The sequence below is a fragment of the Microplitis mediator genome, chromosome 9 (genome assembly GCF_029852145.1).
Source record: "Microplitis mediator isolate UGA2020A chromosome 9, iyMicMedi2.1, whole genome shotgun sequence".
Lineage (NCBI taxonomy): Eukaryota > Metazoa > Arthropoda > Insecta > Hymenoptera > Braconidae > Microplitis > Microplitis mediator.
The window spans coordinates 5,068,667-5,093,942 of NC_079977.1; the positions used below are offsets into that span (position 1 = coordinate 5,068,667).

At 27.7% G+C, this 25,276-nt stretch overlaps 1 protein-coding gene across 4 annotated transcripts; it reads right to left on the minus strand.

The window, feature by feature from the left end:
• Window positions 1–786: 786 nt before the first annotated feature.
• On the minus strand, window positions 787–24,983 carry LOC130674485 (NPC intracellular cholesterol transporter 1). 4 transcript variants are annotated; one of them, XM_057479830.1, is made up of 11 exons: window positions 24,364–24,983; window positions 17,443–17,803; window positions 13,250–13,536; window positions 12,596–12,788; window positions 8,756–8,887; window positions 8,073–8,192; window positions 4,386–6,850; window positions 3,649–3,837; window positions 2,957–3,044; window positions 2,404–2,495; window positions 844–985 (listed from the first exon to the last, which is right to left on the minus strand). In XM_057479830.1, the coding sequence occupies exons 1-11, from the start codon at window positions 24,445–24,447 to the stop codon at window positions 980–982; spliced, it is 4,017 nt and encodes a 1,338-aa protein (XP_057335813.1). In that variant the 5' UTR covers window positions 24,448–24,983; the 3' UTR covers window positions 844–979. The 4 variants fall into 4 exon arrangements, with proteins under 4 accessions (XP_057335811.1, XP_057335814.1, XP_057335813.1 ...); XM_057479829.1 differs by having other exon boundaries at window positions 847–985; window positions 2,335–2,495; XM_057479828.1 differs by lacking the exon at window positions 2,404–2,495 and having other exon boundaries at window positions 787–985.
• Between the last annotated feature and the right edge of the window lie 293 nt (window positions 24,984–25,276).

The window sequence follows — 25,276 nt, forward strand, 5'->3', positions numbered from 1 at the left end:
AAGGTCCTGTGACATTTTGCGATCCGACTGATAGTTTTGCTGGAGAAGTCAAAAAAACGATAAATTTACCGCAAATTTGAATTTACGCTTAAATAACTTTTGAACGGTTTGATTTATCAAAAAATTATAAGAGACCTTTTTTGTAGAGCATTTAAATCTCTACAAAAATATGTCATGGTCGTTTCAATTTATTGATCCGTTAACGAGTTATAAAATTTCAAAGTTAAAAAAAATTTTTCCCATTATTTAAATGGGAAATTTTATTTCCGCGAGCGCGCGTTTTTTAATTGAGTTCGTGCCCAACTCACCCAACTGTTTACGTTACATTCAACGTAATTTTCTTATGAGAAAAAAACATCGATTTTCTTCGACACAGTCTCATGTATATATTTTTTATTATAATAATTATAATTCTAGTATAAAAAAATTTACTGTAAATTGAATGGAAAAAAAAAAAAATTTTGATGTAATTTTCAAAATGATTTTAATATAAATTATGTCATATGTATTATTTATAATTACTATTTTATTGTAATTAACAAAACAAAAAAAAAAATTTACACCATAAATTTTGTTTTGCCTACGCCAATAAAATAAAAAAAAATAAAATAAAAAAATAAATTTCTTTGTTGGATAAATTTACTATTAAAAATGCATGTTAATTATTTTTAATGATAATGATATTAATTATGTATATTAATAAATAGATAAAGTCCCAAGTAAAAAATATAAATTTATTTGTTAGTTTGTTGTTGTTGTTGTTGTTGTTTTATATTTAAAATTTTTAGGTATTTTTAATGTTAATTAGATTGATTTATACTGGCGTAGGAAGTGATTGAGACGCTGGGAGCATTCTGGATAAGAGGAGTTGCGGAATCAACGAGTTGATCATCTGGGATCTCGTTGCTGTCGTTATTGTTGCGGTTGTTGTTGATGTTCGTGTTGGTGATGCGAGACCGTCGCTTTCTCTTACCTGACATCACGTCTAGAAAATTTATTTTTAATAATAATTATTAATAACAAATAAAATAAGAAACAAAAATATTACTTGTTAGTTACACTGCTAATTAAATTTTTATTGTGCAGAATTATTTCATTTATTTTAAATTATATTGAAGCTTTTAATTAAACGAAAAATTGAAGCTGATTGATTTGTTAATTAAAAAAAATAATTATTTGGGATTAGGAAAGGAATTTAAATTTATGAATTATTTATGTCGAATCGAATATTAAGATTTCGATTGCGTAATTAAAATTTTTGAATTATTCATAAGATTTAAATTATTCGAAGATTTAAAAAAAAATTTCGTAGTTTAAATTTGAACGAAATATTCAAATTACGATTTAAATATTTTTCGCGCGCATTTGAAACTTAAAATTTTGAATTCAAAAAAATAATAAAAAAATTTAGTATTTTGAATTTGAACCAACACCCATATTTCGATTCGAAAATTTTTCGCGCGCTTTTAAACAAAATTTTCAATTTAAAAAAATTTTTTGAAAAATTCAATATTTTACATTTGAACCAAATATTAAAATTTTTATTTGAAAAAATTTCGCGCGCTTTTACAACAAAATTGTAAACTTCAAAAAAGTCTTAAAAAACATTTCGTAATTTAAATTTGAACCAAAAATTCAAATTTCAATTTCGAAATTTCTCGCGCACTTTAAACGAAATTTTCAATTTGAAAAAATTTATTAAAAAATTCAATATTTTAAATATAAACTAAATATTCAAATTTTGATTTGAAAAAATTTCGCGCGCTTTTCCAACAAAATTGTAAACTTTAAAAAAGTTTTAAAAAAAATTTATTAGTTTAAATTTGAACGAAATATTCAAATTTTTATTTGATAGTTTTTCGCGCGCTTTTAAACGGAATTTTCATTTTCAAAAAAATTACTGAAAAATTAAATCTTTTAAATTTGAACCAAATACTAAAAGTTTGATTTGGAAATATTTCGCGCGCTTTCACAACAAAATTTTAAATTTCATTTTGAATTATTTTTCGCGCGCTTCTAAACTTAAAACTTTGAATTTAAAAAAAGTTTTTTGAATATTTTAATCAACAAATCTTATCAAACCATTCAAAGTAACATTTTAATCGCTCCACTGATTGCTTAAACGCAGTGGCCAACAAAAAAAGCAATTATGTGCACAAAACAATTAACATTTAAAAAAATATAAATAAGTGAAAGTGATTACAGCAAAATGACTGATGCAATATTAGTGAAAACTATAACCAGTCGTTACAAATTAATAATAATAATAATAATGATTAAAGTGCTAAAAAAAAATGTAAAAAATTAAATGATGATGACAAATGAAGTGCATACCTATCAATCATAATCAAGCGGTTTATATGATTCGCTAAATTGTGCAGTAGATGTATTTGTTTTGCTTACTCGGTGATTAAGTGAAGTTTCTTGAACGTTATCCAAATTTCCTGTGACCGTTTTCCGATGATTTGCCAACTTCTCTCGATTCATAGGCGAACCTGGAAACGCGATGTTTTTTCCTCATCATTTTTTAAAATCCAATTTGCACTTTTTTTGTTATTATCATTATTTATTTTAAACCAAAACATTCATAATTTTTAAATGATTTTATGTAACATTTTTAGTTAATGTTTTTTTTTTCAACAGGCACATGCTCATTAATTAATTAAATTTATTAACATGCGATTTACATTCACTTATTAATATAATTAATGTAATTAAATATAAATGTGATAAATTGTAAATAAATTGTAAGTGTCATAAAGTTTTATTTTTGTTGACAAATAATAATTAAAGCTTGTAGCGTTTTAACAATCGGTGGAATTGTTTTTTTTTTTTTTTAAATGTTAAAGTAAATTTTTAAATAAAATTGAGTTTAAAATAAAGCACTAGATAATAACATAAATAAATTAAATTAAATTGTGTAGGTATTCATTTTTTTTATAATTTAATTACTTACCAATATAACTAAGTAATACAGGCAGAAATATTAGACCGTGAGCTGCTCCGAATAGAACAATTCCCAAGTACATTCTGAAGTAAAATACCTAAAAAAAAAAAAACAATTAATATGATTATTAATTAAGATTTTTGAAAACTAATTTATGTAGAATAGATCGGAGTAAATTTTCCTGAGTGAATTAAATAAATAAAAAATCATCCGCTCCGCATTTACTTCAAATTCACTCGGCAAATTTTTTACAGTAAAAAATTGTATTTGAACATTGAAAAATTTTTTTAATAAAATTTTTTAACCCTTCGTATGAGCGCAGCGCCGCAATTTTTATTAAGAAATTATTTGAAAAGAAAATTAATTTTCTAGTCTTTTGAAATTTTATGAGTTCGTCTAATATACTTTTTAATATCGAATGAATGAATGAATGAATGAATGAATGATAATTTTTTTCCAATATTTTAAATGTTAAAAAAATAATTTTTTTGTTGAAAAACCTGAGAAACGCGACGATTTGCTACTAACGTGTTATGAAAAATCACAGTTATGATACTTTGCAGACAGACAGAGGGTTAAATTAATTATTTTTTTTATAAATAAAATTAATGTCCTAAATCTATACAAGTAAAAATAAAATTTTTAAATAAATTTTCTCAATGATAAGTTAAAATAAAAAATAAAATAAATATATAAATTACCTTAAAAATCTGGCTTTTAGCAAAGCCAAGAACAATAATACCGCCAAATTTAGTAAGCGTAATTCCACTGAATATCGAACTTCCCATGTTCGTAACCGCATCTTCAACTCTTTCAATCCTAGTTTCTTTAACTGAAGTTGAAAACGAATGAACAAGATGGCTACAAAACTCAACGGAAATTCCCACAGCCTAAACAATTAAATAAAATATAATTACCCACAGTAAAATAATAAATTAAGGGAAGAAACGGGTCTGAGATACAAAGAAAAGAGAATATTTTTGTGATTTTTTTTTTCAGAGTACGTTCATTATTAAAATTCTTAAAATTTGTGACACTATTAAGCATCGTTTGAAGAAGAATAAGCCAGTGGTAGTAGGGAGAGACGAGTCACCTTAAAAAGTCTCCATGCCGTAGGCAGGATAACTCATGACTGCCATCTTCGCCCCTGACTTTAGTTGAATAAATTGATTTTTTAATAAGTTAACATTGACTTCTTACTAATTAACTAAGTCAGTCACATAAAAGATACTATCAACTAACTTTCTGACAGTTTTCAAGTTTACTATCTTAAAAAAAAAAAATGGAATTGAAAAAATAAAATTTTTTGTTACAAATGCTGCATCTCTCCCCTACTCTATTACTAATTTTAAATTTGTCTGATGTCTGCTACATTCACACTCATTTTTTTTTCTATCTCAGACCCCTTTCCTAAATACTTAAATAATAAAATAATTACCATAACAAGATTTACAAGTGACACAGCATTCAACGTAATATGCCACCAGTACATCAACCCTCCGATATTAACCAGTATCATAGTTATCGTAATGATAACAACAATCGACGAGAAAATATCCAAGCCCATAAGTAAAAACGTGACAATGAAAATAGCAACCAATGAAATTCCAATACTCTTAAGCGTATCCGGCCACATTGTCAAATACTGTTCGTAGAAAACATAGAAAACACTGTACGGAAAGACATCAACCGTCTCCGTACTGTTGACTCTCCTCAGGTTATCGTTCAACATCTCGGAAATATTAGCGGCTATTTTCCTCGCCGCTTTCATCGACTCATAATAGTCCTCGGAGGTTTTCAAAATAGAATGATAAGCCATAAAATACGTCGCCTTTACTTCCGACAACTTGTTGCTTTTGTTCGTAACATAATTTACCCCTTGTCCATACGCAGCATGTCCAGCTTTACCGCAGGCTTCATCCGGATTGTCCTCCAAGAAATACGATACGTATTTTTTAAAGTCTGTAGAGTCCGGTCTGCCAAATTTATTAGCACCGATTTCACATGGTAAGCATCTGCCATTTTGATGCGGGCAAAATGAGTCATTGGACTTGAAATATTTACAGCAACCAGATATTTGGGTCCAGTCGACGTAATCATCCAGCCAAGATGACGCCGGCGTTGCGATGTACGTAACATTGGGCTGCTGTGCTGCCGAAAATATTTGAGTTACCACCGAGTCAGAGTTACAATATGTACCCCCGCAAACTAAATTTTGATCAAAAGTTCTCGAGTAATTTAACCCTCCCGTCAAAACAAAATAAACTGGCGGGCCAACAGATAAATAGTTATTTAAATATTTGAAATATTTAAGAACAAAACTGTCCTCGGGCATCGACAATTCCTGATCAAGTCCGATTTCAATGTGCGGCACCACCGCAATGCTGGTGCACAACCACCCGAAAAATACAACCATTATTCCAGCGCGGACGTATTTTTTTAGTAGCAATGGTACGTAGACGATCTTAAATATTTTGTACAAAATTCCGTCGACGACTTCCTCGGAGTTGTCTTTCTTAGAACCTCGGACCCAGCAGCACACGTCGAACCTGTTGGCGCTTTGTCGTACGGTATCCAGAGTTAGCAGGCTTACAAAACAGGTTATTTGCAAAATGAAGTCTATCAGCAAGGCCATACCGGCGTACAAAGCGAAGGCTTTGACGGCAGGCATATCTGAGAGTCCGCCCAGGAAGAAGCAGCAGCTTTCCGATACACTGGTCAGCAGCATACTGGGCCCGACCTGACCAAGTGTGCGCCCGATGTGCTCAGGTATCGACTCATTGGGACGTCTTCCTTCTCTTTGGTGGGTCTGTACCAGTATGAAGACGTTGTCGACACCGACGGCGAGCACCAGGAACGGAATCACTTCAATAATAATCAGCGTCGCTGGTAATCCGATGAATCCGAATATGCCGACGGAGCAAACAACTGACGCTAAGACTATAAATACTCCTCCTAGTCCAAGAGTTATTTTAGAATCGACCAGCAAACGCTCACATGATCGCATCTGGCCTAAAGATATTGCGATGTACGCGAACATGATGATGTAGGAAACGAGAATTGTCGAAATGTCTGACTGGGATTCGCGTTTTAGTTCGTCTTCAATAGACCGTTCGGAGGTGAACGCAATGTCCATATTTGCTGGTTTCTTATTTTTGACCCAGTCCTTCATGAAGTTGACGAATGATTCCTCCCATTCCATGGCGGGAATTAGTTTTGTTTTGTTGTGATAATTGTTTACGAGGATTGTAACAACGAGAGCTGTTGCATTCTGATATGATGGGTCGCGAAGTGATTCCCCACGGGATAAAAATCCTCCTAATGCGACTGCTGGCAGTACTGGACCACCATAAGACGCCAGGCAATCGGGATTTGTTGGATTGCCGACGCACTTTTGAAAGTGATCGAGATAATTTTCAAGATATCCGTCTTCTATTGATGATTTGTTGAAATCTGCTACGCTGTCTCTCCAATAACCCCAAATACTTTGGATAGTACACTTATTTACCGTTGGTGGCCCGGTGAATTCATTGGTTAATGGCGCGAAACAAACATCTGCTAGTGTGTAATTATTTTTCGTGGTTATGTTTTTTATGGCTTCTTGGAGGGAATGAACGGACCGCAAAAAGTTTGCGTCGAAGACGGGCCCGAATGTTATGGGTCCGTTGCTTGTGTTATGGATTATCTTAGGAAGATTTACTGGGGTTATTATCAGCTGCTCGATACGATAAAAGGGCTCGAAGTGGCTGTCGAAATATGTGCGCTCGACACGGGAACGCGACAATGGGGATGCCCATAATTCGACGGGGTCTGTTGTCATTTGCATGTAAGTTATACCGGTACCCAAGGCTACGACGGTTACGAAGCCGCAGAGTAATACCGTCCATGGTTGTTTTGCACAAACTGAAAAAAAATTTCAATATTTTATTGTCTGAATTAATTGTTAATTTTTAAGAAAATAAGGAAATTTTTTTCCCGCCATATTTATATGGTAGAGTTATGGTTAATTTTATTGAAATTGGTACAAAAATTACAAAAGTATTGACTTTAAGTTGTGTCTCTTCATAGTTTCGGATGTTTTGATTCAATTTTTGGTTTAATGTCTTAAGTTTTATAAATAGTTATGAATATTAGACTGATTCAAAAAAATCCACTATTTTTTTTAAACCTATTAAATACTAGTGAGGTGAAATAAGATGGGTAAGATGAGCTCTTAATATTAATATTTAGGGTCAGCCATCGCAATTTTCTATTTCCTATTTAAATAACATTGAAAAAAAATTTTATACCGCCAATGGCTCATTGTACAGATAAGCTAAGGGTATAATTTTGTAGGGAATTAAATGCTCTACAAAAAAAGTCTCTTATAATTTTTTGATAAATTCATCTGTTCAAAAGTTATTGGAGCTTGAAGTCAAATTTATAGTAAATTTCGAGATCTTTTTACTTTTCCAGCGAAACTATCAGATTTATCACAAAATGTCAGAGGACCGTTTTTGTAGACAATTTTGTTACCTACAAATTACCTCTGATAAAGTTTTTCAAAATTCCGCTTAGTTTTCTAGTTATTTTCATTTTAATGTCAAGATCTTGAAATTGATCAGAACACTACTTTTTTTAAGAGCTTGACATTAAAATGGAAATAACTAGAAAACAATGCGGAATTTCGAAAAACTTTATTAGAGATAATTTGTAGGGAATAAAATTGTCTACAAAAAAGATCCTATGACATTTTGTGATAAGTCTGATAGTTTCGCTGGAAAAGTAAAAAGATCTCGAAATTTACTGCAAATTTGACTTTAAGCTCCGATAACTTTTGAACAGATGAATTTTTCAAAAAATTATAAGACTTTTTTTGTAGAGCGTTTAATTCCCTACAATATTATATCCTTAGCTCATCTGTACAATGAGCCATTGCCGGTATAAAATTCCAAAATAGTCGATTTTTTTGAATCAGTCTAGTAAATATTCAAATTTCGCGCCAAAAGATATGATTCTATAAAACTTCTAACTCAAAAATTTAAAAATACTTCGAGATCAGATACTGATTTTTTCTTTCACTAGAAGACAATAGTTCTGGTAAATCTAAAAAATTTATTCATAGATAAAAAAAAAGATAACTCACCAGTTCCCCATTTACAGAAAAATTCTTGTAAAAATTTATCAGTATTAGCACCAAGACGTTCAATTATCGTCGATTGTTGGTCGTCTATTCCATTGGGTAAATCGTCAGCAGATACTACACCTAAAAAAAAAATATTTTAATACAAAGAAAAAAAAATTTGTTCTGAACAAAAACAATAATAATAATAATAATTAAAATTAAAATTATCGTAAGACAACAAATTATGAAGCTCGTCAACGTTATTACGTAAAGCCTATATTAACAAAAAAAAAAAAATAGCGACATATCAATACGTGGACGTGGAAAAAAATTCTATACTATCGGAGTACGTGAATAAAACAACAAAAACAAGTAATAAATGTGCATTAACAAATAAAAAAAAATCAGTAGACAGAAATCAGCTTAAGAATTACAAGCAATAAATTATGTAATAAAAAATGATACGCATGGCATGCAAAAAAAATTAATAATAAAGCAGTGAAATAAACATCAATGATTTTTGATGCTGTCTTATTATTAGAAATAAAAATTATGTAACACTAATAGAGAAGAAACAGTAACAGATTTAGGTATATGTTTTACAATAATAATAATATGAGATAAGAGACAGGAGAAGAATAAAAGCTGCAATTAGAGATGAAGTAAACAGAATTTTATTATAGTCACGGAAGAAAAAAACGTACTGGAACGTTTAGATTGTAGTGGGCTGTCTTCTTGATCAGCTGCTAAAGCAATTCGTGCAACATCTCCTGGATGATGAAGCCCTGCAGCTAGACGTCTACCAACCTGTCTCCCTACTTCCTCTCCTCGTGCAACTATATGCAATAATCATTTTAATCGCGGAATAAGTTACCGATTTTTTTTTTATTAAGTAATAATAATTATAATAGTAATACTAGTAGTAATAAGAGTTTATTTACTCATATTTTTATTTATATCGGACGGAAAAAATAAAATTATTTAGGGTAAAAGCTCTTATACCCGCTCACTTTTCATTGGAGTGAGATTTAATCACTCAATATAAATTAATAAATAAAATGAAAAATCATATTTTTTTTTTATAGTTATTTTTTGAAGTTTCGAGTATTAGAATAAAATTTAAGTTTGAAGAATAATGTTGATAATTGATTATTATTGATTTTTAAAATAAGGTCCTTGAGTGTACCCATAGTCGCTCACTAAAAGTTGTGATGTACCATTACTGGACCAACACATGGCCCTATAGTCGCTCAAAGACAATATCAATTAAACTATGATAAGTTTATTGATTTGGACGAATAATGTATAAATTATATGACTTTATTCTTTCATAATATAAAATTTCATGAATTTTAAAAATGTATTTAATAAGATATAGTTGTAACAACTCTTAAAAAATTTGACGTAACCTAAATTTAATCTAACGAATGAACGTCAAAGTAAAAATGCCCGGCTGAGTGCGATTTTGAAAACAGTCATTTAATTTAAATTTATAATCTATTATAAAATAATTTGATACATCATATTTTAATATATTTAGACTCACAAATAATTATTTATCGATAGGAATTTTTTTAGTTGAAATTTGTCTTTATAAAAATTATAAAAAACGCATTAAACAGTTAAAGTGAGCGACTAAAGGTACTGAGCGGGTATGGGAGCTTTTACCTTAGTTGTTAATTTATTGATAATTTATAGGCGAGCATTTAATTTATATGGAGACAAATGGAAAAATATTTACGAATTTTTGTCATACGATTAAATTGGGAAGGAATTAATTGCCTGCATTATTTTTTTTTGCTGAATGCCTAGAATATTTTTTTGTACATTATAATTTCTTACTGCTCAGTTGGCTACTAAAATTTATTCTACGATTCTATTGCCTGCGGAAATATTAAATATATAATTTAATTGCATAAAAAAATAATTGCACTGTTCTATTGCCTACAGAAAAATAATTCATGATGTTCAATTGATTGCTATTTAATTGTGAACCCAAATCAAAGAAATTCCTAATTAATGTAGACAAGCTCCTGATTTTGCTGAGAAAATCTTGTACTTGTTGAGGAGAAATGACCAACGTTCAAGACCGATCACTTGATAAAAAAAAGACGATTGATCTGTAGAATATCAGAACCGCGGTAGTCTTGACAAAAGTATAACTCGCCATGTCCATAATAAGACACTGGGTTGAATCTCATAGTCGACGCAGGGAATCACCTGATCAGGTCACTAATTTTTGATAGAAAACTCTGTCAAGTTTTCCAGTTGCTATTGTGAAGACTACCGAGGTTCTGATATTTTTCAGACCAGCTGCGTTTTTTTTATCAAGTGATCGATCTTGAACGTTGGTCATTTCTCCTCAACAAGTACAAGATTTTCTCAGCAAATAAATCAGAAGCTTGTCTACATTAATTAGGAATTTCTTTGATTGGGTTCACAATTAAATAGCGATCAATTGAACATCATGAATTATTTTTCTGTAGGCAATAAAACAGTGCAATTATTTTTTTATGCAATTAAATTATATATTTAATATTTCCGTAGGCAATAGAATCGTAGAATAAATTTTAGTAGACAACTGAGCAGTAAGAATTTATAATGTAGGCAACTGAAGCCTTCCCGACTAAACTTGAAACAGGAAATTGAGTCGCCAAAAAATACTATGCTGCGTTTTTGAAAATATTATACACTTATATTAAGATTTATTGACAAAATTATTTTTATAAATCAGGAACTATAGTCGGCAATAAAAAATTTTTAAAAGCTCACAATAATAATTATAGTCGAGCATAATAATTTTTTGGCAACAACTTCCTGTTTTAAGTTTTGTCGACGGTATAATAAAAACTCGCGCATTTTTAATCTCCATTTTTTCTCCGTGTAAATTCAATAGTTTTTTTTTTTTTTTGTAATTAACGATTTGCTTGTAATGAGTAAATTATTGAGCTTAGAAAAATGTAACTTTTTTTAGTAAGAAATTTAATTGTCGATAAAATTGTTTTTTATTTTTATTTTATTATTTTGTAAAATGCGATATTTTAACAATTAATGAGGTAGCGTGATAAATATTTGATATAAATTTTTAATAATAATTATATTAAATGAATAAGTTGCTGCTGAGGTGGAATGAAGAAATAGTTCATAGATAAGAAATAAATTATAAATTTTATGTATTAAATTTCCTGCTAAAATTTTACATCCTGTCGTTAAAGTCAATAATTGTTTACTTTTTTTTTTTTTTTTTTTTTTTTTTTTTTTTTTTTTTTTTTGAGTTAAAAATAAAAAAATATTAAAACTCAGTACTCGTGAATGAAAATAAAAAATTTATTTCTGATGCTTTTAGATATATGTATATTTAATATTTATTTTTAAACTTATGTTTTATGAATATAAATAAAACACAAATAACATTTCCATCTAAAATGATATTTTTATCCGTAAAAAACAAAAAAATGTTGAGTTATTTATTTAAAAGCTTCCACAACCTTAATAATAATGAATAACAGAAATAAATAAAAAAGATTTGAATTTAATTTTAAATGAAATTTAAGTCTACATGATATTAATTAAAACAATGTTTAATTAATCACTTAAATGGTACCAATTACCACAATAATGAAATTACTTTTTAATCCTCAGTGGTCGCGTGATCCAAAAGACCCCAGATAATTTAAACTCAAAATATCTCAATAAATATTCAGTTTTTGAAAAAATTATGAGATACATCTTTTGTAGAGAATTTAACGCTCTACAAAAAAGATTTCTTATAATTTTTCGAAAAACTCAATATTTTCAGAGATATTTACCAAAAACCAATCACACTTTTTTTAACTTTTAAATTTTAGCGGGAAAATTTAAATTTGAATTTTAAAAATAAATATACTATTGTAAATTTAAAATTTTTTACAAATTTCATGTCAGAGTACAATTATTTTAAAATAATTTACCAGGAAATTTATTAAAAAATATAAAAAATTACAAAAGTTATATTTTTTTTTAAGTAAAAATTGAAATTTATGAGGAAAATGTTCATAAATGTATCGAAAAAAATAAAAAAATTGTAAAAATATTTATTAGTTTTATTTCTACAACTGACTAAAGACGGGGTCCAATAGAAATTGACCGTTGAGGATTAAAAAAAAAATGTAAACGTTGTTATAAACCACTGCCAGGGGAAAAAATATGAGTATCAGATAGGAAATATAACTATAAAAATTGTCCATATTGTCTTATTTCCTGGACATCAAAATTTGAGTATTCAAATAAATAATTAAAAGTCTCACCAAACTCCTAGATTATAAATAAATTTAATAAACACATATACTGTAAAAAATCTAAATTTAATTGTTGTTCAAAATTTATTCCATCCCTTTTGAAATTAAAAAAAAAAATGAACGTAAATAATTTTTACTTCCCGTATTTAATTCGGGTTTTTCTTTTTTTATAAAAAATAAATCCGGGTCGCATTAAATTAGCAAATTTTTTACAGTATACGAAATAAAATAATTTAAGAAGATAAAGAAAAAGTATTTTTTTCTTACCTATTTGTTTTCGATTACTAAAGCAAATAACAGACATTAAAAATAAAGTTGATCCACCGATAAAAATAATTGTCATAATAACGGCTATTCCGTCGTAGCCGATAAGTGTAAACGGTTTTGGTAATGGCGGAGCTGGTGGTGGTACAGGACAAGTTGCTTCGCAATCAACGCAACTGCATGCTGGCGAATTTTCCTGTTAAAAAATTTATTTATTTTTATATCTAAAAAAATATGATTCTAAAGTTAGCCGACGTCTAATAATTTTTAGATTTTTTTTACGCGGTAAATTATAAAAAAAAAAATTTGAAAAAATTGCACTTGTAGTTTTTTAAATTTTCTACGTGTGCATATTTTTATTTTTTTTTTTTTTCGTAATCAATTCGTAAAAAAAAAAATCCGAAAATTGTTTCGTCTTAACTTTAGGGCCATGTGTGAAAGTAGCAGACATCAGACGAATTTAAAATTATAAGTAATTAAAAAAATAATATTTCGAAAAAATGGACTTATTAATTTTTAAATTTTTTAAATGCGCATTTTTTCAAATTTTTATTTTATTAATTATTTATTCTATTAATAATTTTAAATTTGTCTGATGTCTGCTACATTCACACATCTAAAAAAATGATGAAAAAAAAAATTAAGTAAATTATTTACATTGATAGCTTGGCTACAAGGAGTAACTTTAGGATCCAATGGAGTAAATGGACCAAATTTATCGTCTGTTGTATTGTAATTTATTTGGAAAGGCACATATACATTATGTGCCGCATCACCCATGAAATCAAACCATCTTTGAGGTGTGCATTTGGTTGCTCCCCAATGTCCGCACATTAAATCCAATGCTAGTTGTCCAAGACTTGGAACAGATACTTTACTACATGACGTAAATGTTCCTTGCAAGTATTTATTTGTAATAAATAAGTCGACGGCATTGACATACGCTGGAAAGTTTATCAATTTATTTTTATAAATTACTCATTAATTAATTCGTACATTATTTTTAAATATAAGAATTGAGGAGCTTAAGACTACTCTGGGAAAACGGTTTACTTCATTCAGATAAATGGATTTATTTGAAACTACTGAGAAGAATTTATTAGATATTAATAAACTTTGTTTTGTTGAACAGGGTGGCCACAAAGAAATGATTTCAAAAGTCCCTGATATTTCCCGGTTTTCCAGTGAAGTTTTTCACATTTTTCCCTGATTTAGAAATTGCATTCGTATCATTTAGATATTCAAAGTTGTTATTATATTTTCATTTTTAATAATTAAATTTGATAATTAAATCATAAGAGAAACCATAAAAAATGGCAATAAAATAAATTAATATTGCCTACTTTTGATTATTCGATGTTAAAAATGTATAAGTTAAAATATTTAATAAGAAATTTTATAATTTAAATAAATTCAAAATACACTGGTTACAAAAATTAAGGGATATTCAAAAAATTTCAAATTTTTTAGTAATTTTCAACAGTTCGTAACTCGAAGGAAAATGGTCGTACAATTAAAACAGAAAGTCAAACTGTAGCTTCAAGTGTCTAGTTTTCTGATCTGGGTCTTTAAATTTTTTATTATGCACGGTTCCGGAGCAATCAAAAATCAATGATAATTATCGAAAAAAATTTATTGAAGCTCGAAGACCATTTTTAAGACGAGCAAAAATTTGGTAAACTTCTTTTTCGATAGTTTTCTTAGGATTACTCCGGAACCGCACATAATAAAAAAATTTAAAGACCAGATCAGAAAACTAGACACTTGAAGCTACAATTTGCCTTTTTTGTTTTTGTCGTATGGCCATTTTCCTTCGAGTTACAATCTGTTGAAAATCATTTTAAAATTTGAAATTTTTTTCATATCCCTTAATTTTTATAACTAGTGTATAGTTGAGAATTTTTCAAATTTTGAACTGTTACAATTTAATTCCCGGATACTTTTCGAAATTCCCTGACATTTCCATGATATTTCCCGGTTGCATTAAATTCCCTGATAATTCCCAATATTCCCGGTTTTCCCGGTTCGTGGCCACCCTGTTGAATTAATCATTTTATGTAACTCATGCCGGAAAATACGCCGCTAACTGGCTAAAGTTAGCCTCGAAAAATTTTATATTAAAATACAGTCCTTTCTAATTAGTCGAAAGAGTGGTCTAATATATATTAAAACGCCCATTTTTATATTAAACCACTGAATTTTAGTGAAATGGGCGGAGTTTATCCCCACTCAATAATTCAAGCCAATTATCCATCACTTTTCTCTCTTGTGACGTCACTTTGAATTTAGCTGCTTTATTAACATGATCAAAATCTCTAGACTGCACATGCGCATTTAATTAATCAGCACACGCATGTGTAGATCAAGGCAACGTCAGCTGAATTTTGTAACCTTACATATCTCTATTAATTGATGCGACATAACACCAAAGATTACTTTTTTTTATTGAGTTAAGTTTTTTTAACTGAATAGAACTAAACAAAGTATTCAATTTCCGGAAGTATGGATCTTTTTTAATAATAATTAAGTAAATTATTTTCATAACTCTGACTGCAGACGCTGACTTTAGACATCACGGCGTTTTTCTTCGTGCATTAATTACATAAACTATTGTATACATCTAGCAAAATCGAGTATAATACCGATTCCACATGACGTATAAGATACTATTAAAAATTAATTAGGCTTTTTAAACACTAATTTAATTAGAAGGTCATATTAGTAGAGATTTATATTTATTATAAATTGTTTTTTTTTTCTTTTTATAAGAAGTATTGATAAGAAAATTTAAAATAAGTTTAATTGCAACAAGCGGTATTTTGTAATGGAAAGATAATGACGAAGTCTAAACATTTTTTTTAAATTTTTATATATAAATAGTTTCAGTTGTGGAATTGATAACGTCTTATCTATAATTGATTCATAATATTTATAGGAAGGATTGCTTAATTTTTTTTCTATCTTGATAAATTTTATGAATAATCTGAATTCTTGAGGCAACTCAACATGAATTGGCTTCGTAGTATTTTATAAATTTCCATTATTCGCATTATTCTACTGAGTATATTATGTACTACTTGGGTGTTTTAGATAAACATTTTGAAAACGACGCGTTTGAATATACATTAAATATATTAAAGTCCCTAAATAAAATTTTTTGTTACAATTGCAGCACCTCTCTCCTACACGTTCAAATCAAACACATGTATATGTGTGAAGTGTTATGGCGTGAGGCTACCGTGTCTATATACCGTAGACCGAACGGTATTGAGCTCCAATATATTATGTCTTTCTCACAATCAAATATTTATTTCGTTATATCCAAACATTCGATATATTGGGCTCAAATAAATCTTAGTCGGTTCAAATAAATCTTTTTTTCAGTGAATAAAATAAAATTTTTATTGCAATACTGTGATAAAAGTATTTTTGGTACATATTTTAAAAATTAATTATGTCATCGCGTCTGACAAATTAATTTTTAAAAAATTTTTTGTGTCCAAAACTGGCACTAAAGTGACAAAAATCGGAACCTCTACCCTACTTAAAGGATTTAAAGTGTCGTTGTTATTGTAATACTCGTTTACAATCTTTGATATTTTATTGATATGTTATAGATTAGCTTAGAAGAAGTATTTTGTAAGCCAACATTTGATTTAAATGATAAGATGACTTTATGATATTTGAAAGTTATCTTTTTAAAGATAATTTTTAACTGAGATTACGATCCTTTCAAGTTAATTTCAAAAATTGATTTTAAATTGAAGCGCTTCTGCTAACAAGGAAATTATTTCAAGTTATTAACCGGTAATTGAAAGGAAATTACTCGAAATCAACAAGCTTAAATTCGTCATAAATATAAGATATGAAAACTTGTTTACGTGTTTTATTTTTACATAACTTTAAATTTTCAAATGATAAATGTCATAAAAATTTGAGTCACAATGAATTTTATTTTGATTATTATTTTTTTTACTGCCCATGGGTCAATTAATTTTGAAGTTTACTTTTTTTAAAAACCTGAATTTTGAATGCGAAGAATTTCATAGCGAAATTTTAATAAACTCGCAATTATCAAAAATTAATTGATGTTTTTTTTTAAAAAAAAGTTAGTCCTGCAGTTTTAAAATGTATTGAGTCAAAATCCGACTTAAAATTGTATAATTCTGTCAAAAAATCGATATTCATGTAAAATTAGTGATGCAAAATGACCGTCATTTCTATGTTCAGTCAGATCACGAGAAATTGACATTGATAGTTAATTAATATTGAGATAGAGTTAAAATAAAAATTCAAATTTTTAAAACACGTCTTGCGACAGATAACTTTTAAATTTATCTATTAGACAACTGTGAAATATGACTAAAATACAGCTTTTAGTTGTCATTGAGTCACTTATTGTTAAATAAGCAACCTGACTTAACATTATAGTTAAGTAACTTCTGAGTATTTTTAAAAAGAATTTAACTGATTATCAGCTCGTCATACAGTCCGTTATCTTACAACTATCTTCAGGCGTTAATTTACCAGCTGGCATTTTAAATTGTCAGCAATTAACGTTCATTTAAAATAATAATAAAAAAAATTGTCTATTGAAATCACGACTAAATTACATTTGAATTGAAATCTATTGTCATTACTCATAACTTATCAAGATTTTAAATTATTTGCTTTTTTTTTAACAACAGAGATTAAATGACCGTGTAATTCCTTCTTCTGAACACGAGATCGCAAGTTAGAAATGACATAAAAAAAGGATCAAACGGAAGAAAATCGCGAGTTTACTGTAATAGAATGTTATTGTTCCATTAATGAGCTCATAAATAATTAATGTAAAATGAAATTCTTACTTTCATTGGTTTCTGGATTTGTTCCATACTTGGTGGCATTTAAAAATGAACTCTGATATGGACTGCAGGTGAAATCACAAAGATGTTTAACAAAATTATTTAAACAAGTTGGACATCTCTGTAAGAAAGCTGCCGCCATTTGGATATTTAAATCAAAGGTTTCAAGTTGACTTGTATCACAGCAAGTCTTAACATCTTGGCCGTTTTTTATCATATGGGGACAATGTCGGGCAAGGATTTCTAAAGCACTCCCATTTAATGGTTTAGCTTCTCCTGTGTAATGACAATTTTGGTAATGACCCGCACCATCCAGATTACACTGTCCATACATAACACAATGTCCTTCCTCGGCGTGGGTAACCTGGAAATGATAATAAAAAATATTTTATCAATGTTGAGTCATATTTTTACTGCAATTTGATAATACAGTCGACGAGTCATAAGCCTGTTCTTCATAAGCTTCTACCCGCAATCGGTAGGTACTGAGTCCAAACAGCCCCCACTTAAACGCTTTTTTGAGTTTCGTAGCAGACATCCCGTTATAAGCCTCCGTTAAAATTCGATAAATTATAAACTGACAGAAGGAACAAAATATCAAAATTAATGATGAAAATTTACTATCGATCTTTCGCGGATAATAATTTTATAAATATTATTTATTGTTGATAATTGTAATGATTAATTACAATTTAAAAGTTTTATTGAGCATTATGTTGATCAATAACAATTATTATTATTATTACTGTAATTAATACCCTTGTCATCATATTTATTATTTGTGTAAAAAGATAAGTATTTATTTTACCGCTATAAGCACTAGAAAAATCGGGATACTGGTGCATGTGACAAATCGTAAATATGACGTTTAAAATGATGTAAAATAAACACAGGCTTATAACGAGTAGTCGAGAACAAAACTAAACGCACGGTAGTGGGGAGACTGAAATTTCAAGAAAAATTTACCCTGCGACCCCTAAACCAGGCTTAAGGCGGGTAGTTAACATATAAAAATTTTATATTTTGAAGATTGATAACATTTTGACTTTCATTGCACACCTCAAGCGCAAAAGCGCTGAAGGTGCTTTATGATCGCTCTAAATTTTCAAGTTGTACTGTCGGTTTTAGAACAATGGTTCAGAATTTAACGAAATTTTAATTTTCATAAATTTAACCCTTTGTAGGTCACGTGGTTTTTCCGAACGACTTTAGTCTCACGGTGAGACTCGCGCCTGTGTGTTAAATTGAACTCGCTGTTGCTAAATGGTTAACGGCAATTTCTCTACGTATACTTATTTTTAAAAAATTTTTCTTACTTAAAATTTCAATTTTTTTTCTAAGTTTTTTAATGAAATAAATTTATTTTACAAAAATTAAAAAGAAAATGCGCGGATTAAAAAATTCTGACACTCGCACCAGGCGACACGACTTCGTCTTCTCATTCGTCTCAAATATTAAACTTTTAATATTTTCCTAAAATATTTTTATACTCATTAATTGCACTAAAATTTTTAAAAGGCTTCGAAGACATCATTGAATTTTTTCAAAAGATATTTAAAAAATTTAAAATTGGCGCCACGCGCATTACGCGATTAATGAAGAGTTAACATGGAAAATCACATGAAAAAATCGCAAGTATCATCAAATTTAGTTTTTCAGTAGATATTTGAAAATTTAATTGAATCTTTTTCTTATCATTATCTATTACTATAAAAAACTTCATTAAATTCGTGTCAGTAATTTTGAGACCACTGGTACTGCCCTATATTATTAACGTCATTCGTTAAAAGAACCAAGTCATACCTCAATCTTATAATATATATTAGTCATATATATATATATATATATATATATATATATGACATGATATGATATAAATATACTTTAGTAATTAAATCTATAAACTCAATTAAATCGTTATTATTTTATTATCATCATTAAGTCTTACGATTATCATTATTCTTATATATATATAATATATATATACAAAGCGATCATAGAATACTGGTATAGTATAGCTTTCACGTAAGACATTCCAATGGAATTATTCATGTCTACGTCAGCTATTTTCCATAAAATATAAAAAAAAATAAAATATTTTAATACTAATCATATAATTTCAAGTTTCAAGTTTTTTTAATAAATAAAAAAATAATTAAATTAATTATAGAAAAAATTTCTTAATATTTATAAAATTATTACTTTTTTTTCGGAGAATAAATTATTTACTTCGCATAAAACAAGATGTTTAAGTTTGAGCGGAAATAAAATTTGGCGTATAAAATTGTTCATGTTTTACGCGGCAGTAAAATTTCTGCATAACATTCATTTAATTTAAATTTAAATTTTATTCTCTAGAAGATTGAAAATTTGTTACACTAAATTTTTATTAGAATTATTTTTGTAAAAATAAAAGCGTTTTTATTTTGAAAATTTTGAGTAAATAATAATCCAACTATTGGATTTTAAAAAAATCTGACCTATAAATTATTGACAGAATTCATTACTAGGAATTAAATTTTAAATATAATTATTTATATACAATCTACTTCTTTATCATCCTACTTATCAGTAATTTGTCATTAAAAATCTCCATTGACTTCAAAAAATATTAAAAATTTATGAAAAAAATTTCAAGAAATCTATAAAATATTTTTATTAATTTAATTTTCTAAAAAAAAAAAAAGTTGAGCTGAGTAATTACTAATAGCCGGGGGTAGTCAATAGAAAAATAAAAATTTCTAATAAAAAATTATTGGTTTGATAAAAAAAATCACTACTTATATTTAGAAATTTTTTTCATACTTATTATTACTCATTACTTTTTATTATTATCAATTACGTTTAACAATTACGATATCTTTGTTTGAAAACTCTAATTAAATTTCATAAAAACACTAAATTTTTATTATAATTAATTCCAATTTTGCCGGCTTCTGGGTGAATGTTCTAAAACTCGGCCATTTTAGGCTGCAACTAAACTCTGAGGGTAAAAACCTGCCGATACAAAATTAATGTATGGATTTTTAGTTAATATCAGTCTCCAGTTTTCTTTTTATTTAAATATGTCATTAAGTTGCTCAATTTTTAACTAAAAGTGAAATAAAAAAAAAAAAAAATTGAGATGTATTTAAGTCGGCCAATTTACTCGCCTACTTTCTGCTAACTGTACTCTACTCTTTAACTAAAGATTAAATATAATAATCCCGTGTAAAAAAAATTCGTTGAAAGATTTCAAAAAAGTTCGACATGTGAAACTTCTAAACTTTAGACAGATTAGAACTTCGAGAACTTTTGTAATTTTGATAGTAAAAAAAAAGTTTATCTAAGACTTATATGAGCGAATTTCGAGTGTAAAAATAATTTTTTTAAAACATATTTTTACTACATAACATTTTACTCTCGATCCGAAAAAGTTCCTTTAAGAAACTAATTGTCTCATAATAATTAAAAAACGTTTATAAAAAATTCCAAATTAGACGTTTTTGAACTTTTTCGAAATGAAGGTAAAATTTCGCGTCACTAATTCCAAAAGAACTTATACTTTTATACGCTCTTTTGGTTATAGGAAATTTTCTAAATCCAAAAGGGCGTATGATATTTTTTATTGCTAATGATTTTGAAGATTTATTTCATAGCTAAAAATTAAAAAAAAAATTTGAAAGCCCAAAGGGCATATAGCTTAGATTATACGTCTTTTGGATCTCGAAATTTGTTTCTAATTTTCGACTTTGGAATAAGTCTAAAATGATTTGCAATTGAAAAAAAAAAGAATTATACGCCCTTTTGAGTTTAAACTCAGTGACTAAAGCCAAAAAGGTGTATAAAAATATGAGTCTTTTTGAAATTAGTGACGCGACATTTTACCTTCAGTCCGAAAAAGTTCAAAAACTTCTAATTTGAAATTTTTTACGATCGTTTTTTGATTTTTATGCTGCTATTGGTTTCTCAAGGGAACTTTTTTGAAACGAGGATAAAATGTTATGTAGTAAAAATACATTTTGAGAAATATATTTGAAAAACATTCTGTTTGGACTCAAAATTCATCTATATAAAGTACTGGAGAAACTTTTTTTTTTTACTATCAAACAAAAAGTTCCACTTAAAGTTCTAATCTGTCTCAAGTTTAGAAATTCCACATCTCAAACTTTTTTAAACGAATTTTTTTTACAGGGAATTCTTGAAAGATAATTTTTGTTAAAATTCATTAAATATAACACTGCAATATCTAAAATATTAATGATACTGGTTACTCGACGTCTACTAACTTTTGGATTTTTTTCAAAACCATAATTTATAAAAAAAAAAAAAATATTTGAAAAAAATGCACCGATGGTTTTTTGAATTTTCTACATGTGCGTATTTTTAGTTTTTTTTTTTTGTCATTAATTTGTTGAAAAAAAAAACCGAAAATTGTTCATCGCCTGTTAATTTGCAGACCACAAACATTTATAATTTAAAGAATAAACAAAAAGCTCATGGTCAAATTTAGGAGCATCCGCAAAAAAATTTATCTGTAATTTTTAATGAAGGGTAGACTGATAACAGTTACTTATTTCAATACTTATTGCAATTATCGCTCATATATATTTACATTTTCTTTATCTATATTTTATCTTAGTGACGTACATTCGTTATTATTCAATTTAACGACTGAACAAAAGTATTTATTTAAATATTTGAAAGTTTCGTGCAACGAAAGTGATTCTATCAACAAAATAAAATGAACCCGTCATTTTGAAAATGTTTTTTTTTATCTACTAGAACCAATTTCAGTAAAATGTTACCTTGGACCAAAAAATTCGAACTATCTCAGGTAATCTCTTACTAAAAAAAAAAAATCACTAGATATTTTTTACCGTTTCTCCATCGCTGAGTCTACAATAATTTCAGCTTAAAATTTTATCTTGTAAAAAAATTCAAACTTGACAGTTCACTGAATCTCCTCGACAAAATATATTCAAATTTATTAATCAGCCGGATCTATCCCCTGAATACTAATCATTATAAATTCATGGTCATAAATATAAATAAAAAATTTTATCTACTCCGAATTCTCGGCTAGAATGCATCTAATTCAACGAACCCTTAACATAAATCTTAAATATATATCAGACTATATATATCAGATTATAAAAAAATAAAAAAAATATTTTTTGACTCATGCTGTTGTGTTTTTTTACAAACGTCTATAGATATTCGCTATATCGTATTAGTCATTTATCAAGGCCGCCTTTGGACGTACCATCTTTCGGCCTCCGGCCTCCGGATCGACATACACATATATATATTTCTATACTTATATATATATATATATATATATATATTTACAATAAAATAGCCAAAGTGTTTGAAGCACGCGAAGCCTCGAATCAAATACAAGGAAGACCGTCTAGTCGACGACGTATAATTAAATTTAATAAGGCCAACAACGTCTTTAATAGGCCTTCAAAGGATCATATCAGACGACTTAAATTAACAAATAAAACGTTTATGTATTAATCAAATACCCAATATAATTTTTATAAATTAATGTGGGTGTGGTAAATTAAATGAATCATTTTTTTTATCTACGAAAAGAAAAAAAGGAATTAAAATCCTGTTATCAAAAGTAATCAATTTAATGGAATTATTATTATTATTATTATTATTATTATTATTATTATTATTATTATTATTATTATTGTTATTATTATTATTACTATTATTGTTATTATTGTCTGATACTGAAGTTAGCTGTCAAATAATTTTTAGATTTTTTTTTAGATGATAAATTATTAAAAAAAAAATATTTTAAAAAATTGCACTGGTAGTTTTTTTAATTTTCTACATGTGCGTTTTTTTTTTTTTTTTTTTTTTTAAATTGATTTGTAAAAAAAATTTGAAAATTGTTTGTTGTCTTTCAGGACTGAAGATACTGACGTTTGCTGACGTCTTAAAATGTTTGAATTTTTTTTTAGACGACAGATTATTAAAAAAAAAAATATTTGAAAAATTGCACTTGTAGATTTTTTAATTTTCTACATGTGCATTTTTTTATTTTAATTGATTTGTGGAAATAAAATTGAAAATTGTTTGTTGTCTAACTTTAGAATGATGATACTGACGTTAACTGACGGCTTATAATTTTAGGATTTTTTTTAGACGATAAATTATGAAAAAAAAAATATTTAAAAAAATTGCACTTGCAGTTTTTTTAATTTTCTACGTGTGCATTTTTTTAGTTTTTTTTTTTTTTAATTGATTTGTTGAAAAAAATAAAAAAACTATTTGTCTTTCAGGACTGATGATACTGAAGTTCGCTGACGTCTTATAATATTTGAATTTTTTTTTAGGCGGTTAATTATAAAAAAAAAATATTTTAAAAAATTGCACTGATCGATTTTTTAATTTTCTACATGTGCATTTTTTTAGTTTTTTATTTTTAATTGATTTGTAAAAAAAATTTGAAAATTGTTTGTTGTCTTTAAGGACTGATGATACTGACGTTCGCTGACGTCTTAAAATGTTTGAATTTTTTTTTAGACAACAAATTATAAAAAAAAAAATATCTGAAAAATTGCACTTGTAGATTTTTTAATTTTCTACATGTGCATTTTTTTTAGTTTTTTTTTTCTAATTGACGTAAGAAAGCTACGAAAATTTTTTGTCCAACTCGAGAACTGAGTGTAAATTTGACAGGCGTAAATTTTTAAATTTTCGAATACTTAAATCAAATATAATAAAAATTAAAAAATTGCGTACTTCGATAATCAAAAAATGAAGAATATGCACATGTAGAAAATTTAGAAAACTACGCGCAATTTTTCATGTCATTTTATAATTCGTTTTAAAAAAACCAACAACTATTTGACGTCGGCAAACGTCAGTATCTCAAATTCGCACTCGTCCAGGATCAAATAATTAAAATTATCATTTACTTACCGCCAGGAAAGACAGGAAAAATAACATCACTATCATCATTATACTGATATAACTTTTACATGTATGTATTACAGTTCGTTGCATTTTAATTTATATCTTAAACTTGAGGACGGAAAAAAATATTTTAAACTTTGATGACTAATACATTGATGATTAACTTTATTGTATTGATTTATTATTATTGTTATTTTAAATAAATTTTTAGATTCACCCACTATGTAATTAATTTAAATGAGACGATAAATTTTTAAAAAACTAGGCAGTAAAGAAAATATTTAAAAATAAAATTAAATATTTCTGAGTGAATGCACTATGGACAGGCCAAGGCGAGGACACGAAAACTTGGACAATCGATGATGATCTTTAGAGACGGAACAATAAACTATGGTTATATATATATATATTTTTAATTTATCGACTCATTGATATGTTTTTATTATTATTTATATTATTGTTTAAAAAAAAACGGGTCGTTTTTTACACTTGTAATGAACTTTACTATTGTTTTGGTAGTAACTGATTAATACTACATCACTAAATATAACAAAATGTTGTAGTAAATGGGAGAGATGCTAAAAACTCCTTCTGCATGACGAGTTAAGTCATGACAGGCGATACGGAGTAACACGAAAACACCCGAACCTCCTTGGGAAAGTTTTACTTCGTAGAAATTCAAATGCGCATGCGCGCTAAAAAATTTTAAGGTATATGTGGATAAAAAAAAATTACTGGATATTTGCGCACGCATTTGGGTATTGATATAGTGATAAAAGTAATTATTTATGTAATTGATCTTTCATTTGAAATTATAGAAAATTTGATTACTTATTTAGTTATTTTTATTATTTGATGGATGGATATATTTTTGTGGAGAATAAAAGAATTTGGCTACGCCATTTTGAATTGAATTTTT

Bases quoted from the DNA above. Each gene is read 5' to 3' on its own strand.
- LOC130674485 (XM_057479828.1), bottom strand. From the start codon at position 24,447: ATGCAACGAACTGTAATACATACATGTAAAAGTTATATCAGTATAATG. The intron at 13,537-17,442 runs GTAAGAATTTCA...TAAACTTTCCAG, and splicing joins AAATCCAGAAACCAATGAAA to CGTATGTCAATGCCGTCGAC. The intron at 8,888-12,595 runs GTAAGAAAAAAA...TATTGCATATAG, and splicing joins TAGTAATCGAAAACAAATAG to TTGCACGAGGAGAGGAAGTA.